The sequence below is a fragment of the Bos grunniens genome, chromosome 14 (assembly GCF_055505025.1).
Source record: "Bos grunniens cultivar Pamir isolate PY7600 chromosome 14, Bosgru_T2T1.0, whole genome shotgun sequence".
NCBI classification, from domain to species: domain Eukaryota; kingdom Metazoa; phylum Chordata; class Mammalia; order Artiodactyla; family Bovidae; genus Bos; species Bos grunniens.
In genome coordinates, this window is record NC_141178.1 from 8,363,291 (window position 1) to 8,383,110 (window position 19,820).

At 39.8% G+C, this 19,820-nt stretch overlaps 1 protein-coding gene across 5 annotated transcripts in view; it reads left to right on the forward strand.

Annotated features, from left to right (window-relative positions):
- Nucleotides 1-438: 438 nt before the first annotated feature.
- Nucleotides 439-19,820, forward strand: part of RIPK2 (receptor interacting serine/threonine kinase 2) — a 38,426-nt gene continuing 19,044 nt past the window's right edge. For all 5 annotated transcript variants that reach the window (XR_015140466.1, XR_015140465.1, XR_015140468.1 and 2 more), the window contains exons 1-3: nt 439-850; nt 12,870-13,023; nt 16,987-17,142. Coding sequence is in view for 1 of the 5 variants with exons in the window: in XM_086335860.1 (XP_086191986.1) it covers nt 678-850; nt 12,870-13,023; nt 16,987-17,142 (483 nt within the window). In the remaining 4 variants the exon portion in view is untranslated. The remainder of the gene's footprint in view (nt 851-12,869; nt 13,024-16,986; nt 17,143-19,820) is intronic.

Here is a 19,820-nt window from a genome sequence, read left to right on the forward strand (position 1 = left end):
ACGTTTGCAGTCTTACCTGAAATCAGAGAGAAGGAATCTCTCAAGGTTATTTTTCAATCTCTGGCTGTAATTATGGGCGTCAGGAGAAAACATAGGTAAGGGGAAGAAAACTATGTTGCTAGTAGACGGGACCAGAGGAGAGTCTTCCAGGCGGGAGGGCCTGCGGACCAAGTGTGAGGCGGCTGAGGGGAAATTTCCTCATAGGAAACCCTTCCAAACCCTGGCTGGTCGAGGGCGCGGAGAGAAGACGCACTGAGCGCCCCGGGCTCCTTTCCCACTCTCAGGCCGTCGCCCGCGCCGCGCCGGCCTGGGACACGCGGTCGGAACTCCCGGCGGCGGCGACCTCGGGCGGACGCGCGGGAAAGCCCCCGGCTCGGCGTCCGCCCGCTGACGTCGCTGGAGCGTCTGTGGAGGCGGAGCTCCGAGCGGCCGGCTGCCGCGCCCTGGAGGGCCGGGTCGGCGAGAGGAAGCCCGTCTCCGGAGCGCCCCGTCTCCTCGGCCTTAACCTGTCTCCAGAGAGAGTTCGCCCGGGCCCTGGATAAGGAGCGTGGCGCGGGCCGCCTGGGGGATGAACGGCCTCGCGACCTAGTGTGCGGCCCCGCGCCGGGCGGAGCTGCGGCCGCGGCGGGCACTTCCGGGAGCGGCCGGCGGCCGGAGGGCCGGCGCGGCCCGCCGCCATGAGCGCGGAGCCCGTCTGCAGCGCCTTGCCCGCCATCCCGTACCACAAGCTCGCCGACCTGCGATACCTGAGCCGCGGCGCGTCCGGCACCGTGTCGTCCGCCCGCCACGCCGACTGGCGCGTTCAGGTGGCCGTGAAGCACCTGCACATCCACAGCCCGCTGCTCGACAGGTAGGGCCGCGGTCCTGCCCCTCTCACTGGCTCTCACCCCGGGCACCTGGGCTCCGGAGCCCCGACGGCGGTGACCGCTTCCCCTCGAAGCGGCCCTTCGAGGCTTAGGCTCACCTGGGGGAAAGGCCGGCTTCTCTGGAGATGCCACAGTCTCGCTTCTTGTCACTGCTTTGTTATTTTTTTCCTAGGCTTCCTTTCTCCAGACACCAGAGCCAGCAATCACAGCCCAACTCTAAACGTCCTCTCTACTGAAATTCAGTTGTGTTGACTTCGTTTTTTTCTTTTGAAGTCTAACTCTAGGGTCGCATCGCCCAATGGGTAGCGTTTAGCCACACATAGCTGTTGAGCGCTGAAAATATGGCTGTCTGAACTGAAATGTGTTCTTAGTGGGAAATACACGTTAGATTTCTAGCACTTACTATCAAAACTTGTAATATCTCATGTATAATTTTATATGATATGCTTAGATGGTATCTTTTGATATGTTGTGATAAATATATTGGTAAAGTTCACTTTGCATATTTCTACCTTTTTTTTTTAAGTGGCTACATGAAAATTTCAAATTGTATATGTGGGTCACGTGTTTTTATTGACCAGCACTGCTGTAGAATCTGGGACGTTTTGCTTTGGGCTTTTTGTTGTGGTTTTTGGTTTACTACATGTAGTCAGAGAAGTTTAGACATCAAACTCAACTCAATTTAGTTTCTCCTCACTCTCACGGGAAAGGAAGTCTGTCTCTGGAGGAAACTTGTGTAATTTTTACTAACAATAAACTGGAATCAGAAGACTGTTAAATGACGAAACTTTTGAATGCCTCTCCCATTGAACAATTTTAGTGCACTATCTTGATTTCATGGGAGGGCTGGCATTAGTTTCTGTTTCCAGAAAAACCTTTCAACTATATGTATTGGTCAGTGTGTTTAGTCAGTGTGTTTTCCTTCCGGTAGAAATCTAACTAGGCTCTGCATTCAATTCTTAGCAAGTTAACACCCATGATTGCAAACATTCTCCTCTCCCACCTCCCCCAATGAAAGTGAAAGTTGCTCAGTCCTGTCTGACTCTTTTCTACCCCCATGGACTATGCAATCCATGGGATTCTCCAGGGCAGAATACTGGAGTGGGTAGCCGTTCCTTTCTCCCCGGTATCTTCCCAACCCAGGAATCGAACCCAGGTCTTCCCCCTATATCATATAAGTGAAAATACATCATGCTAGATGCCTGATTTATGGCAGAAAGTGAAGAGGAACTAAAAAGCCTCTTGATGAAAGTGGAGAGTGAAAAAGTTGGTTTAAAGCTCAACATTCAGAAAACGAAGATCATAGCATCTGGTCCCATCACTTCATGGGAAATAGATGGGCAAACAGTGGAAACAGTGTCAGACTTTCTTTTTTGGGCTCCAAAATCACTGCAGATGGTGACTGCAGCCATGAAATTAAAAGATGCTTACTCCTTGGAAGAAAAGTTATGACCAACCTAGATAGCATATTCAAAAGCAGAGACGTTACTTTACCAACAAAGGTCCGTCTAGTCAAGGCTATGGTTTTTCCTGTGGTCGTGTATGGATGTGAGAGTTGGACTGTGAAGAAGGCTGAGCGCCAAAGAATTGATGCTTTTGAACTGTGGTGTTGGAGAAGACTCTTGAGAGTCCCTTGGACTGCAAGGAGATCCAACCAGTCCATTCTGAAGGAGATCAGCCCTGGGATTTCTTTGGAAGGAATGATGCTAAAGCTGAAACTCCAGTACTTTGGCCACCTCATGCGAAGAGTTGACTCATTGGAAAAGACTCTTGATGCTGGGAGGGATTGGGGGCAGGAGGAGAAGGGGACGACAGAGGATGAGATGGCTGGATGGCATCACTGACTCGATGGACGTGAGTCTGAGTGAACTCCGGGAGTTGGTGATGGGGAGGGAGGCCTAGTGTGCTGCGATTCACAGGGTCGCAAAGAGTCGGACACGACTGAGCGACTGAACTGAACTGAACTGAGATGCCTGATTAGTTGTCAGTATCCAACAGCAGTTAAATTCCTCAGTTTCAGCCCTGCTAATGCTACTGACTTTCATCTGCCTGTGGTTTCTTTTCGTTCTCTTGCTATCAGGCTTGGATGGGCAAGGTCCCACAGTAAGTTTGAGATACCTCTAGGGATTGCTTCCATTTTTTGTGTACCATAATTCAGATTTAGTGATACACAGGGTATGTTTACCCTAGGTCTTGAATTCTGTGTAGCAAGTATGGGGCAATTACATATATATGTATGTATATGTAGTCAACCTTGAAGGGTGGTAACTGACTAGAGAGGGTGGATGTATTTTAGAATCAACTTAAAACATATGGAAATCGAGCAGTTATGGACTCATTAGGTATTTTAAAGCAGATTGATCCTCCCATTTTGGATGCTGCTTCTCAAGATTTTAATTTATCTAAGTTTTGTGCCATTTGGAGCCAAGAAATGAAGCGGGAGTTCACTTTCCATGTTCATTAACAATTTTCATAATCCAAAATTCCTACCAAATTGGGTAGGAAATTAATTCTGCCTTCAAAGAAGCCTTAAGGACCAACACAACACTCTGGCATTACTGCACCGTGTATTTCCTCCTGCTCGTTACCTAGAATGTTAACATTATCTGTGTTTATGACATCTCAGCATAGCACTGGATATGCAGTTGACTCAAAGGATGTCTGTGTCCTCACTTATGAAGTAGGAATAACAAATACATGTACTTCTTGGGCTCTCGTGTGGATAATGTTTGCATTGTTCTTTGAGAGGAAAGAAAAATAAGTTTATGTGCTATTACATTTTCTTATTTTAGTGATTGATGAGTCATTCTCTATAACCTGACTTCTGCCCAATGAATGGACCTTCCCCAGCAATCTCCCAGCTCCTATGAGTACATGAGTTTGACTGGTTGTTCAAACACCTTGTGTAAACAGTTTAACTGTTTTGTGACTGAAAATTTCTTTTTTGCCAATATGTCTATAGAAGCTGTGTTTTACGTTTCTGGGGTTTTTTTGTTTTTGTTTTTGTTTTTTAATATATTGGGTTGGCCAACAAGTTCATTCATATTTTCTGCAAGATGGCATGGAAAAACCCAAATGAACTTTTTGGCCAACTCAATAAAAACCTATTTTTAAACTGTTGTAGCTTATTCTGTTTTCCCACTCTCTCATTCTTTTCAAAATATAACTTCAGGAATTTTCCTTCTCTAATTAAGCAGTGATAGGAAAAAACAAAGGTGTTAGAACCCACAATTGCAATTCAAATCTGACTCCAAACCTGCCACTTATTATTAACATGACCATTAGAAAATTATTCATTTATCTAAGCCCAGTGTGGCAACCCACTCCAGTACTCTTGTCTGGAGAATCCTAGGGACGGGGGAGCCTGGTGGGGTCGCACAGAGCCGGACATGACTGAAGCGACTTAGCAGCAGCAGCAGCAGTGCTCTCATAGGGATAATAAAACCAACTTTGGTAAAGTGACTGATACATAGTAGGATCACAAGAGAAGGAAGAATGCCTCGTACTCCTAATGGGAGGAGGAATTAGTATGTTAAGTATCACCAAGATTTCCCCTAGCATGCCCTCTCTATAATTCTCAGGGTATCTAGGAACCTTCAGGTCAATCCTGGGTTTTCCCTGCAAAGGTGCTACTCTGTAACTGTCTTGTTGATCTACCTTTCTTAAGGCAAACACACACCTCTTTCAATTTAGGGAACAAATTTAATTAAAGCTGGTCTCACAGACCGGTATAATTGGTTGTCTCACAGTTGGGGTACTAAGTGTCTAAAGAACAGGAAGGATAGAGGCTCTTGATGTATTTTTGTAACTCTTGAATTTAGAAACATGTAAATATATTATCTGTTCAAAACATGGATGGCTAAGATATTTTTTCTTTATTTTGTTTATTGTTTGTTTTTAAAAGGAAGCCTCATAGTCTGGTCTGGAATGTGTTTTTCAGCAGCCATTTGTCAAGATCTTGGGTGGTTTAAACAAAAGCATCCAGAAAAATTTTACATTATATGCAAGATGACAGTTATATGAATTTCTTTTAAATAAGCTTTTTAATGGAAGCATAACATGTGTATCAGTTCAGTTCAGTTCAGTTCAGTCGCTCAGTCGTGTCCGACTCTTTGCATGTGTATAGAAAAACACAAATATAATTGTTCAGCATGACATCACAAAGTAAAGATAACTACAGTCACCACCCACATAAATAACTATATCACTTCTTAGTCATTACTCGTCATCCTTCCCAAGGGTGAATACTATCCTGAATTCTAAAACCAAAGATTAGGCTTGATAGTGGTTAACCTTTACATAAATTGAATACATAATGTATCTTTAATTTCTGGCTTCTCTTATCTAACATTGTAAGATTTATCCATGTTGTTACCTGGAGCAGGTAACCTTCATTTTCATTGCTATAAAGTATTCAGTATTCTACTTTATAACACATTTATTTATCCATTCTGTTGTTGATAGAGATGTTTCCATTCTTTGGCTATTAGGATGAGAGCTTCTATGAACATTGTTGTGTATGTCTTTTGATGTACACACGTACACTTTTGCATTGTATTCTCTTACTATGCCTAGTAAGAGAATTTGAGGAATTTTTTGGTCCCTGAAGCCTCAGTCTTAGTGGTTTTGGAGGTTTTAGTACTTAAGGGAGGTATGTTTCCTAGGAAACATGGTTTCAGTGAATTAGAAGTGGACATGGCTTGCTGGCAAGATATTTTTCCTGTCATTAACCAATGTGGGCGGGGGAAACATTATTGACAGAGGAGAAAGATTCCTTTTAAGAGGGGGAACTTGGATTGCTGTTGTACAGTGGAGTAAGTCCCTGGAGATGGAAATGGCAACCCTCTCCAGTATTCTTGCCAAGAAAATCCCATGGATAGAGGAGCTGGTTGGATGAGCCACAGTCCATGGGGTCACAAAAGAGTCTGACACAACTGAGTGACTAAATGACAGTCATCAGTTCAGTTCAGTCGCTCAGTCGTGTCCGACTCTTTGCGATCCCATGAATCGCAGCACCCCAGGCCTCCCTGCCCATCACCAACTCCCTGAGTTCACTCAGACTCACGTCCATTGAGTCAGTGATGCCATCCAGCCATCTCATCCTCTGTCGTCCCCTTCTCCTCTTGCCCCCAATCCCTCCCAGCATTAGCATCTTTTCCAGTGAGTCAGCTCTTCGCATGAGGTGGCCAAAGTACTGGAGTTTCAGCTTTGGTATCATTCCTTCCAAAGAAATCCCAGGGCTGATCTCCTTCAGAATGGACTGGTTGGATCTCCTTGCAGTCCAAGGGACTCTCAAGAGTCTTCTCCAACACCACAGTTCAAAAGCATCAATTCTTTGGCACTCAGCCTTCTTCACAGTCCAACTCTCACATCCATCATGACCACTGGAAAAACCATAGCCTTGACTAGACAGACCTTTGTTGGCAAAGTAATGTCTCTGCTTTTGAATATGCTATCTAGGTTGGTCATAACTTTCCTTCCAAGGAGTAAGCGTCTTTTAATTTCATGGCTGCAGTCACCATCTGCAGTGATTTTGGAGCCCAAAAAAGAAAGTCTGACACTGTTTCCACTGTTTGCCCATCTATTTCCCATGAAATGATGGGACCAGATGCCATGATCTTCGTTTTCTGAATGTTTAGTTTTAAGCCAACTTTTTCACTCTTCTCTTTCACCTTCATCAAGAGGCTTTTTAGTTCCTCTTCACTTTCTGCCATAAGGGTGGTGTCATTTGCATATCTGAGGTTATTGATATTTGTCCCAGCAATCTTGATTCCAGCTTGTGCTTCTTCCAGTCCAGTGTTTCTCATAATGTACTCTGCATAGAAGTTAAATAAGCAGGATGACAATATACAGCCTTGACATACTCCTTTTCCTATTTGGAGCCAGTCTGTTGTTCCATGTCCAGTTCTGGCTGTTGCTTCCTGACCTGCATACAAATTTCTCAAGAGGCAGGTCAGGTGGTCTGGTATTCCCATCTCTTTCAGAATTTTCCACAGTTTATTGTGATCCACACAGTCAAAGGCTTTGGCATAGTCAATAAAGCAGAAATAGATGTTTTTCTGGTACTCTCTTGCTTTTTCGATGATCCACCAGATGTTGGCAATTTGATCTCTGGTTCCTCTGCCTTTTCTAAAACCAGTTTGAACAACTGGAAGTTCATGGTTCACATATTGCTGAAGCCTGGCTTGGAGAATTTTGAGCATTACTTTACTAGCGTGTGAGATGAGTGCAATTGTGTGGTAGTTTGAGCATTCTTTGGTATTGCCTTTCTTTGGGATTAGAATAAAAACTGATCTTTTCCAGTCCTGTGGCCACTGTTGAGTTTTCCAAATTTGCTGGCATATTGAGTGCAGCACTTTCACAGCATCATCTTTCAGGATTTGAAGTAGCTCAACTGGAATTCCATCACCTCCACTAGCCAAATAGCTTCTACTAGAGAGTGAAAGTGAAAGTCGCTCAGTCGTGTCCAATTCTTTGCAACCCCATGGTCTCTACAGTCCATGGAATTCTCCAGGCCAGAATACTAGAGTGGGTAGCCTTTAGTGCAGTATGTTATACTTCCTTAATAAGGTATATTATACTCCCTTAATCAATAAAGTCAGTCAGTCATCACAGCCTGGGCATTCTATTCAGCTAATGTTTTTCTTCCCATTTCCACTGCAACCTTTATAGCTTAAGACCGTCATTGCTTCACATTTTTTGTAGTTTTGCTTTTTTTTTTAATTTTATTTTTAAACTTTACAATATTGTATTGGTTTTGCCAAATATCGAAATGAATCCTCAACAGGTATACATGTGTTCCCCATCCTGAACCCTCCTCCCTCCCCATACCATCCCTCTGGGTCGTCCCAGTGCACCAGCCCCAAGCATCCAGTATCGTGCATTGAACCTGGACTGGCGACTCGTTTCATACATGATAGTATACATGTTTCAATGCCATTCTCCCAAATCTTCCCACCCTCTCCCTCTCCCACAAAGTCCATAAGACTGTTCTATACATCAGTGTCTCTTTTGCTGTCTCGTATATAGGGTTATTGTTACCATCTTTCTAAATTCCATATATATGTGTTAGTATACTGTATTGGTGTTTTTCTTTCTGGCTTACTTCACTCTGTATAATAGGCTCCAGTTTCATCCACCTCATTAGAACTGATTCAAATGAATTCTTTTTAATGGCTGAGTAATACTCCATTGTGTACATGTACCATAGCTTTCTTATCCATTCATCTGCTGATGGACATCTAGGTTGCTTCCATGTCCTGGCTATTATAAACAGTGCTGCGATGAACATTGGGGTACACGTGTCTCCTTCCCTTCTGATTTCCTCAGTGTGTATGCCCAGCAGTGGAATTGCTGGATCATAAGGCAGTTCTATTTCCAGTTTTTTAAGGAATCTCCACACTGTTCTCCATAGTGGCTGTACTAGTTTGCATTCCCACCAACAGTGTAAGAGGGTTCCCTTTTCTCCACACCCTCTCCAGCATGTATTGCTTGTAGACTTTTGGATCGCAGCCATTCTGACTGGTATGAAATGGTACCTCATAGTGGTTTTGATTTGCATTTCTCTGATAATGAGTGATGTTGAGCATCTTTTCATGTGTTTGTTAGCCATCTGTATGTCTTCTTTGGAGAAATGTCTATTTAGTTCTTTGGCCCATTTTTTGATTGGGTCATTTATTTTTCTGGAGTTGAGTTGTAGGAGTTGCTTGTATATTTTTGAGATTAGTTGTTTGTCAGTTGCTTCATTTGCTATTATTTTCTCCCATTCTGAAGGCTGTCTTTTCACCTTGCTAATAGTTTCCTTTGTTGTGCAGAAGCTTTTAAGTTTAATTAGGTCCCATTTGTTTATTTTTGCTTTTATTTCCAATATTCTGGGAGGTTTTATTGGAGTAATAGTTGCTTTACAATGTTGTATTTCTTCTGTACTACAGACTGAATCATCTATATATGTATATGTGTGTGTGTATGTATATGTATATATATATATATATGTATGTCTCCCTTCTTTTTTGGATTTCCTTCCCATTTAGGTTACCACAGAGCACTGAGTAGAGTTCCCTAAAGTATACAGTAGGTTCTCGTTAGTTATCTACTTTACCCATAGTATCAATAGTGTATATATATCAGTCCTTATCTTCTAGTTCATTCCACCACCCCCTTTCCCGCCTTGGTGTCCAATGTTTGTTGTCTGTGTCTCCATTTCTGTTTTGCAAATAAAATCATCTATACTATTATTCTAGAATCCACATATATGCGTTAAAATATGCTATTTGTTTTTTTCTTTCTGACTTTTAACTTCACTCTGTATGACAGTCTCTAGGTCCATCCACATCTCTGCAAATGATCCAATTTAGTTCTTTTTTATGGCTGAGTAACAATGTTCCATTGTACATATGTATCACATCTTCCTTATCCATTCATCTGTAGATGGATATCTGGGTTGCTTCCATGTTCTGGCTCTTGTAAATAGTGCTGCTGTGAACATTGGGGTGCATTTATCTTTTGGAATTATAGCCTTTCTCTGGGTATATGCCCAGTAGTGGGATTCCTGGGTCATACAGTAGTTCTATTTTTAATTTTTGAAGGAATCTCCATAGTGTTCTTCATAGGGCTTTATCAGTTTATATTCCCATCAACAGTTCAAGAGTTCCCATTCTCCACACCCTCTCCAGCATTTATTGTTCGTAGATTTTTTTTTTTAATGATGGTCATTCTGATGGGTGTGAATGATATCTCATTATAGTTTTGATTTTCACATCTCTAATAATTAATGATGCTGAGCATCTTTTCAGGTGTTTGTTGGCCCTATGTATGCCTTCTTTGGAGAAGTGTCTATTTAGGTCTTCCACCCATTTTTTGATTGGGTTTTTGTGTTTTGGTTTTTTTTTTTACTTGAACTGTTTGTATGTTTTGGAGGTTAATTCCTTGACAGTTACTTCATTTGCCAGTATTTTTTCCCATTCTGAGGGAGAAAATATTGGCAGATATTTCCTTGTTTGTCTTGTTTATGGTGTCCTTTGCTGTGCAAAAACTTTTAAGTTCAATTGTGGCTCAGCAGTAAAGAATTCACCTCCAATACAGGAGATGTGGGTTTGATCCCTGGGTCGAGAAGATCCCCTGGAGGAGGAAATGGCAACCCACTCCACTATTCTAGCCAGGAAAATCCCATGGACAGAGGAGCCTGGTGGGTTGCAGTCCATAGGGTGGCAAAGAAACAGACATGACTGAGCTAATGAGCTCATGTGCACATAATAAGCACAGATCCCATTTGTTAATTTTGGTTTTTATTGACATTACTCTAGGAGGTGAGTCAGCAAAGATCCTACTATGATTTATGTCAAAGAATGTTCTGCCTATATTTTCCTCCAAGAATTTTTCAGTGTCTGGCCTTCATTCAGGTCTTTAATTCATTTTGAGTTTATTTTTGTGTATGGCATTAGAGTTCTAATTTCATTCTTTCACAAGTAGCCGTCCAGTTTTCCCAGCACTACGTATTGAAGAGGATGTCTTCATTGTATATTCTTGCCTCTTTAGTCATAAATTAGTTGACTGTATATGCACTGATTTGTTTTGGGGCTTTCTATCCTATTCCATTGGTCTGTATTTCCATTTTTGTACCAGTACCATACTGTCTCGATGACAGTAGCTTTGTAGTATAATCTGAGGTCAGAGAGCCTGATTTCTCCAGCTCCCATTTTTCTTTCTCAAGGTTGTTTTGGGATATTTGGGATCTTTTGTATTTTCTACGAATTGTAAAATTTTCTGTTCTAGTTCAATGAAAAATGCCATTGGTAATTTGATAAGGATTACATTGAATCTGTAGATTGCTCTGGGTAGTATAGTCATTTTCACAATACTGATGCTTCCAATCTAAGAATCTCTCCATATGTTTGTATCTTTGATGTCTCCTGAATGTCTTTCAGTTTTCTGTGTACAGATCTTTTGCTTCCTTAGGTAGGTTTATACCTAGGTATTTTATACTTTGTGTTGCAATAGTAAATGGGATTGTTTCCTTAATTTCTCTTTCTGATCTTTCTTTGTTAGTGTATCAGAATGCAAGAAATTTCTGTTTTAATTTTGTATCCTGCAACTTTAGTAAATTCACTGATGAGCTCTAGTAGTTTTCTGGTGGCATCTTTAGGATTTTCTATGTAAAGTATCATTGTCATCTGCAAACAGTGACAGTTTTACATCTTCTTTTCCAATTTGGATTCCTTTTATTTCTTTTCCTTTTCTGATCGCTGTGGCTAGGACTTCTGAAACTATGCTGAATAATAATGTTGAGAGTGGACACCCTTGTCTTGTTCCTGATCTGAGGGGAAATTCTTTTAGGTTTTTCACCGTTGAGAATATTTGCTGTAGGTTGTCATATATGGCCTTTATAATGTTGAGGTAGGTTCCCTCTATGCTCACTTTCTGGAGAGTTTATATCATAAATGGGTGTTGAATTTTGTCCAAAGTTTTTTCTGCATCTATTGAGATGATCATGTGATTTTTATTCAGTTTGTTAATATGGTTTGTCATATTCACTGATTTGCATATATTGAAGAATCCTCGCATCCCAGGGATAGATCCCACTTGATCATGGTGTATGAAGCTTTCAGTGTGTTGTTGTATTTGATTTGCTAATATTTGGTTGAGGATTTTTGCGTCTGTGTTCATCAGTAATATGGGCAAGAATACTGGAGTGTGTTGCCATTTCTTCCTCCAGGGGATCTTCCTGACCCAGGGTTTGAACTGAGTCTCTTTTGTCTCCTGCATTGGCAGGCAGGTTGTTTACTGCTAGCGCCACCTGGGAAGCCCACTAGTCATTGGAAATGTACCAGTCAAGATCACGATGAGTATGTATGTTTCTTAAAAAGGTTTCTGGACAGCTTGAGATCACAGACTGTATTTTTTTATCTAATTTTTTATTTACTTGACATGTACACACTGCTTTATTTATCTTCGGGTGGGCTAGGTCTTTGTTGCTGCACATGGACTTTCTCTATTTGCAGAGAGTGGGGGCTACTCTAGTTGTGGCACATGGGCTTCTCATTGCAGTGGCCTCTCTCGTGGAGCACAGACTCTAGGTGCCCTGGCGTAAGTAGTTGTGGCCCAGGGGCTCGTTAGTTGTGTCTGCAGGGCCCTGGAGCATGCAGGCTTCAGTAGTTGAGGTGAGTGGACTCAGTCATTGTGGCCCGTGGGCTTAGTTGCTCCATGGCGTGTGAAATTGTCCCAGACCAGGGACTGAACGCATGTCCCCGGCCTTGGCAGGCAGATTCTTATCCACTGCACCACCAGGGAACTCACCAAACTGTGTTTTGGGTTTTTTTTTTTTAACTTAATTGTCTCCATAAGGCTGAGCACTGTGGTTTATTCATAATGAAAGTTCAACACTTATTTCTTTTATGAATGAATAAGGAAATAAATCTGGAATCCAGAGTTAGCCCAGGAATGTTATAAGCATTTATCTCTTCTCAGTGTTCTTTTCCTGAGTTCCAGCCTATAATTTCTGAGTATTATTGACCCTTATGCGACTATTATCATCTAGTCATTAAAATCTATAACATTTAAGTGTTTTAATATTCAGGATATTTAGAAAATTTTTACATGATATGCAACCGTAAAATTTAATGTAACAGTCTAATAAAATTTTATCATTTTAATACAACAGAGACTTATGTAATTGGTTCAAGCACCTATCGTTTTAATACAAATAGACTTTATAAACAAACATTGTGCTCTTTGCCTTTCCTAGGAAAAGTACAGTTTTAATCTATGTGTAGCACTTCTTTCTGTCAGTGGTTTATATGTTATTTGGTCTCTAAACAGACCTATGGAATATGTAAGGTAGAGATTATCCCTCCTTTAAATATGAAGAAACTAAGAAAAGTTGCCTAATTTACATGAGATCAAAAGCTAATGAATGAATGGAAAAATCCAGAATTAATTAATATTATGGGCATGATAATTGTGTATTTTTCATTATTTTGAAATAATTATGCTTTTTTTTTTCTTTAGTGAAAGAAATGATGTCTTAAGAGAAGCTGAAATTTTACACAAAGCTCGATTTAGTTACATTCTTCCAATTTTGGGAATTTGCAATGAGCCTGAATTTTTAGGAATAGTTACCGAATACATGCCAAATGGATCATTAAATGAGCTCCTACATAGGGTAAGTACTATACATTTTCAGTGGCTAGAATTCTGTTAGTTAACCTATACAGTGCTTTGGTTTTACATGTGAGCCAAAATAAGAATAATGACAAACAGTTGCAGTGGTAAAATTTCACCATTTCTGGCTTCTTTTGTGTTGTTAAAAATACTGTGCAACCAGACCCTGCATTCTAGTCACCTCGATTATGCTGCTTAGGTTCCTGAGGCTTACACTGAATTCCAGTATCCACAGGTATATATATGTGGGAGAGGAGCAGGAGAGAAAAAAGACAGACTCTGTACACTGTACAGTTTATTGTTGGCTTAAGCCAGCTTTTATTTTATGTTAAAGACAATTTAGTATTCTAATTAAATGTTAGTAGTATCAGTTCACAAAGTTCTGAATTAATAGGCCAAATTATCTATCTCTGAGTATCAAATACCTGAGTTTTTCCAATAATAGGCAATGGCATGAACCGTATTCCCTTTTTCTCAAGGTACCAATTACTCTGTCTTTAACTATGAAAACCATTAGTAAACAACTTTGAGGGGGCAAGGTCCTCATTCTCAAAATGTGTGTATTCGTCTACTGTTGTTTGCTTGACCTTATTAAGATTATCTCTAGCCCACAGTTTCCCTCAAGAGATATTTTTAAATACCTGGGTCTGTTTTGTTAAGGTTGCTTTAGTTAAAACTGAGTAGTAACATAATCTGTAAAATCCAGTCACTGAACACTCCTAAATTCTGGTGCATCACAATGTTCTATAAGCAAATGAGGGAGCATGGGTGCCCCTGTCACCACTCATGGAGTGACTTCCTCTTTATTTTAGGATGCAACACATTGTGTGTGACGGCACAATCGAAAACAAGGGCAGAGTAAAGTGACTAGTGTCAGTGAGTAAGATTTGTGTAACCAACATAGCAATTAAGATACAAAACACAATTTCCTTTTTTTGAATGAATGTAAGCATAGATTCTAATGTTTTCCTCCCATACCCCAGCACCCCAGTAGATACTGTGGTACCCAAATTTGGAGCCCATTAGAAATTCTAGAGCCTCCTAAGGGGCATTGCTAATTTCTGGAAGGAATCATAAAATACAGGTTGAGCACTCATCTACCTTCTTCCGCAATGATTATCTACTTCTTCTGAGTATGTTCCTCTTCCTGGGAAGCTGTATTAATGTTTAAGTTAGGAAAACATTTAAGAAAATTCAGATGACTGTTACTTGTAAGTACCAGGAAATAAAGGCATTACATTTGTAATGTTTCTATATTATACATGGAATGCAAGAGTAGGAAGTCAAGAGATACCCAGAATAACAGGCAAGGTTGGCCTTGGAATACAAAATGAAGCAAGGCAAAGACTAAGAGAGTTTTGTCAAAAGAACATGCTGGTCGTAGCAAACAGCCTTTTCCAACAACCCAAGAGACGACTCTACACATGGACATTACCAGATGGTCGATATCAAAAAAAGATTATGTTCTTTGCAGCCAGTGATGGAGAAGCTCTATACAGTTAGCCAAACAAGACCTGGAACTGACTGTGGCACAGATCACGAGCTCCTTGTTGCAAGATTCAGACTTAAATTGAAGCAAGTAGGGAAAACCACTAGGCTATTCAGATATAACCTAAATCGAATCCCTTATGTTTATACAGTGGAGGTGATGAACAGATTCAAGGGATTAGGTCTGGTAGACAGAGTGCCTGAAGAACTATAAATAGAGGTTCATTACATTGTACAGGAGGCAATAACAAAACCATCTCAAAAAGGATGCAGGAAGGCAAAGTGGTTGTCCAAGGAGGCTTTACAAAAAGCTGAGGAAAGAAGAGAAATGAAAGGCAAGGAAGAAAGAGAAAGAACCCAACTGAATGTAGAGTTCCAGAGAATAGCAAGGAGAGATAAGAAGGCCTTCTTAAATGAACAATAGAATGGGAAAGACTAGAAATCTCTTCAAGAAAATTGGAAATATCAAGGGAAACATTTCATGCAAGGATGGGCACAATAAAGGACAGAAATGGCAAGGAGCTAACAGAAGCAGAAGAGATTAAGAAGAGGTAGCCAGAGTATACAGAAGAACTACACAAAAAAAGGTCTTAATGACCTAGATAACCATGGTCACTCACCTAGAGCCAGACATCTTGGAGTGTGAAGTCAAGTGGGCCTTAAGAAGCATTACTGTGAACAAACCTAGTGGAGGTGATGGAATACCAGCTGAGCTATTTAGAATCCTAAAAGATGATGCTGTTAAAGTGCTGCACTCAATATGTCAGCAAATTTGGAAAATGCATAGTGTCCACAAGACTGAAAGACATCAGTTTTCATTCCAGTGTCAAAGACGGGCAATGCCAAAGAATGTTCAAACTACCATACGGTTGTGCTCATTTCACATGCTAGCAAGGATATGCTGAAAATCCTTCAAGCTAGGTTTTAGCAGTACATGAACCAAGAGCTTATAAATGCGCAAGCTGTATTTAGTAAAGGAAGAAGAACCAGAGATCAAATTACCAACATTCATTGGATCATGCAGAAAGCAAGGGAATTCCAGAAAAACATATTCTGTTTCATTGACTATGCTAAAGCCTTTCAGTGTGTGGATCACAACAAACTGGAAAATTCATAAAGAGATGGGAGTCATCAGACCACCTTACCTGTTTCCTGAGAAACCCGCATGTGGGTCAAGAGGCAACATTTGGAACCAATCATGGAATAACTGACTGGTTCCAAATTGGGAAAGGAGTACAACAAAGCTGTATATTGTCACCCTGCTTATTTAACTTCTATGCAAAGTACATCATGTGAAGTGCTAAGCTGGATAAATCACAAGCTGGAATCAAGATTGCTGGGAGAAAAATCAACAACCTCAGACGTACAGATGATATCACCCTAATGGCAGAAAGTGAAGAGGAACTAAAGAGCCTCTTGATGAGGGTTGAAAAGGTGAGTGAAAAAGCTGGCTTGGAACTCACTATTGTAAAAACTAAGATCATGGCATCCGGTCCAATCACTTCATAGCAAATACAAGGGGAAAAAGTAGAAGCAGTGATGAATTTTATTTTCTTGGATTCCAAAACTCACTGTGGACTGTAACTGCAACCATGAAATTGAAAGACACTTACTCCTTGGAAGGAAGGCTATGACAAACTTAGCGTATTAAAAAGCAGAGACATCACTTTGCTACAAAGGTCCATGTAATCAAAGCTATAGTTTTTCCAGTAGTCACATAGGGATGTGAGAGTTGAACTATAAGAAGGGTGGATGCCGAAGAATTGATGCTTTTGAACTGTGGTGCTGGAGAAGACTCTTGAGAGCCCCTTGGACAGCAAGAAGATCAATTCAGTAAATCCTAAAAAGAAATCAACCCTGAATACTCATTGCAAGAACCAATGCTGAAGCTGAAGCTCAAATACTTTGACCATCTTATGGGAAGAGCCGACTCGTAGGCAAAGACCCTGATACCGGGAAAGATTGAAGGCAAAAAAAGGGGGTGGCAGAAAATGAGATGATTAGATAGTATCAACAACTCAATGGCCATGAATTTGAGCACAAACTCCAGGAGACAGTAGAAAACAGAGGCACCTGGCATGCTGCAGTCCATGGGATCACAAGTAGTGGGATGTGACTTAGCAACTGAACAACCTAGAATGAGAAGATATGTCGAGTATAAATGTATGTGTCTGGGTATTATATAGATAAAAATAAACTACTCAACTGAAGAGAGACCCCATACCATGTAGTGCATTGCCAGTAAATACTAAAAGGAAATATTAGTACTGTAAAGTCATTATTTTCTCTATAAGGAAAATAAGATCCAAGGATGTTAAAGAATGTCAGATAGATACTATGTAATAAAATAAGTATATTTTGCCCTATACTTAGTTATACTAGATATTTAGTTTATACTATTCTTATGGAATATTTCATTTTCAAAGTGGAAATAAATTTGGCCACTAATTTTGGTTTTATTTATTTTCATATAAAGAAAATCGAATATCCTGATGTTCCTTGGCCATTGAGATTTCGTATTCTGCATGAAATTGCTCTAGGTGTAAATTACCTGCACAATATGAATCCTCCTCTACTTCATCATGACCTGAAGACTCAAAACATCTTATTGGATAATGAATTTCATGTTAAGGTAATTACTGTTTTTCAAAAAAGCTTATCTGCATCCTTGTGTTTAATAGTTTTAAAGACTTCTTAGTTAATTTTTCTACCTTGACAATTTAATGTCTCTGCCTTTTCCATGGCCCCTAATTCAGTGCCGCTTCTCCCTGCTGCAGTGGGTTAGTTATTCCTAGACTACAGATATTCATAAAAGTATGGTTCAGATACAAAGTCATTATATTCTTAATTTAAATTGTTAAGTATACCTTTATTTACTTTTTATTTTGAAATTATTAGAGATTCTTAGGTGGTTGCAGAGTAAAGAAGTCTCATGTACCCTTCACGCAGTTTCTACCAGTGGTTACGTCACATATAACTATAGTACCATTTCAAAGCCAGGAATTTGACATTGGTACAGTACACATATGTAGTTTGTAGTTCTGTTTCACTTTATCTTGTGTAAATTTCTGTGGCTATGATAGCAGTCAAGATACAGCACTATTCTATCACAACAAAGATACCACTTATACTATCCCTGCATAGTCATGTTCACCTTCCCTCCATCGTCCCTAACCGCTGTCAACCAGTAATCTGTTTTTCTTTTCTATAATTTTGTTGTTTTGACAATGGACTCATACAATGTATGATATTTTGAGATTGGCTTTGTTCATTTAGCATAAGGCCTTTGAGATCCATTTGAGTCTTTGCTTGTGTCAAGAATTGTTTTCTTTTTCATTGGTGAATAATATTCCATGGTGTGGGTGTACTAGAGTTGTTTAACCATAGTTACTTTTAGCCTTTGGCAGTTAAAATAAAACTCCATTGAATAGTCCTGTACAACTTTTTGAACAAACATAAGTTTTTATTCCTCTGAGATAAATGCCCAGGAGTTTAACTGTGTGGTCATATGGTAAAGTATGTTTAGGTCTTTAAGAAGCTGCCTGTTTTCTACAGTAGCTGCACCATTGTACATTTCACCAGCAGCGTATGAAAGACCCAGCTTTTCTGCACCCTCACCAGCATTTGGTTTTATCACCGTTTTTTATTCTGGTATTCTAATGGATGTATAGTGATATATACCATGATCTTAATTTTCACTTTCCAATGATGTTGAATAGTGTTATTTATTTATTTGCCATCTCTATATCCTTTTCAGTGATGTGTGTCTTCAGATCTTAAGACCATTTTCTACTTGGACTCTTTGCTTTTTTACTATTGAGTTTTAAAAGTTCTGTGTATTTTTAGATGTAAGTCCTTCGTCAGATACATACTGATAGTTGGGAGACCTTTTCTGCCAGTCCAAGGTTTGTTCTTTTCATCCTTTTCAGCAAGGTCTTTCACAGAGCAAAAGTTTTAATTTTTTTCTTTTATGATCATGCTTTTGCTGTCATGACCTTTTTCTTCTGTAGTCCAAGGATTTTTAACTTTGTCTTCTAGCTTAGTGTCATCCTTAAATTTAATTAGCTACTTTTTGTGTCTTCAAGTCATGATTACCTATTAACCATTACAGTGCTCAAATCAGAGCTACACAACATGGTGCTAAAAACCTCCCTTCAGGTCAAGTTCAGGCCTTTTATTAATTAGGACTTTTGGAGAATAAGCATTCATTTTGTTTGGCATACTCCTAAAAGAACTGTTAGCCCATGTTTCTCCTTTTTTTTTCATACAAATGTTACAAAAGTCCTTCTTTGACTGCTTTCCCAAGTGTCCTTGTTACCAGGTCCAACTTTATACTGCTTACCATGCAACAGAGCCAATAAATCAACAAATGAGGTGTTGGGGCAAGGAACAGCAACCCTATTTGGAAAGCCAGTACACCAAGAAGATGGTGGATTAGTGTCCCAAAGAACCAGCACACCCAAGCTAGAATTCAGGCTTTTGCTTTTATACTAAAAGGCGAGAGGGTGTGGATGGTGGTGGCAAGGTTCTTGGACCTTTTGGGTTTGCAGCTGTCCTTATGGGTCAGGTCATGATGTTCGTACAGACCTTCAACAAAACAAATACTATTTATTCTCTGTTCTGCACTGTGGAGGTATTTGCTAGTGTTCTAACTAAACCTGAAATATATGTAAAATGAACTGAGACTTGTACTATATAAATTTTTCAACCTCCTTGGACCTTATTTCCTTCATCTCAGTCCAGAAACCATTCTTGATAGAGAAGACCCAAGCAAAGTAATAGGTGATGACGATCCCTACTTTCTCTTTTTCATTGATGAGTAGGGTATTTATTTGACATGAATAGAATTTAAAATAGTTTGGCTTTGTGTGTTTTTTTAATTTTTGTTATTTTTAGAACATTCAAAACTGTGACCTTTCTAATACAGTTCTTATAAATTAGTGACACTCTTTTATATGTGTCCTGTGTGTCTCTACTTGTTATTTTGTAAATGTCCCTTAAAAGTAAGAGTTTCAGTGACTCATAAATAATTAAGTTATCCTTTCTACCTGTCTTCTTGAAAGGGCCATTTAAATGAAATACAAAACAAAATCTCTTGAAGTACTTAATGAGATTAAATGGAACCTCACACCTTGTTAGTTTTTTTTTTTTAAGTAAATTTTCTCACTGTAATGTTAATCAGAAACATATTAATAGTATCTAAAATAAAAATCTTTACCACTAGTTAAGATCAATCTACTTCTACTTTAAAAAGAATACGTCCAACTTGATGGTCTGCTGTCAGCATCTATTAGTGCACCTTAAATACAA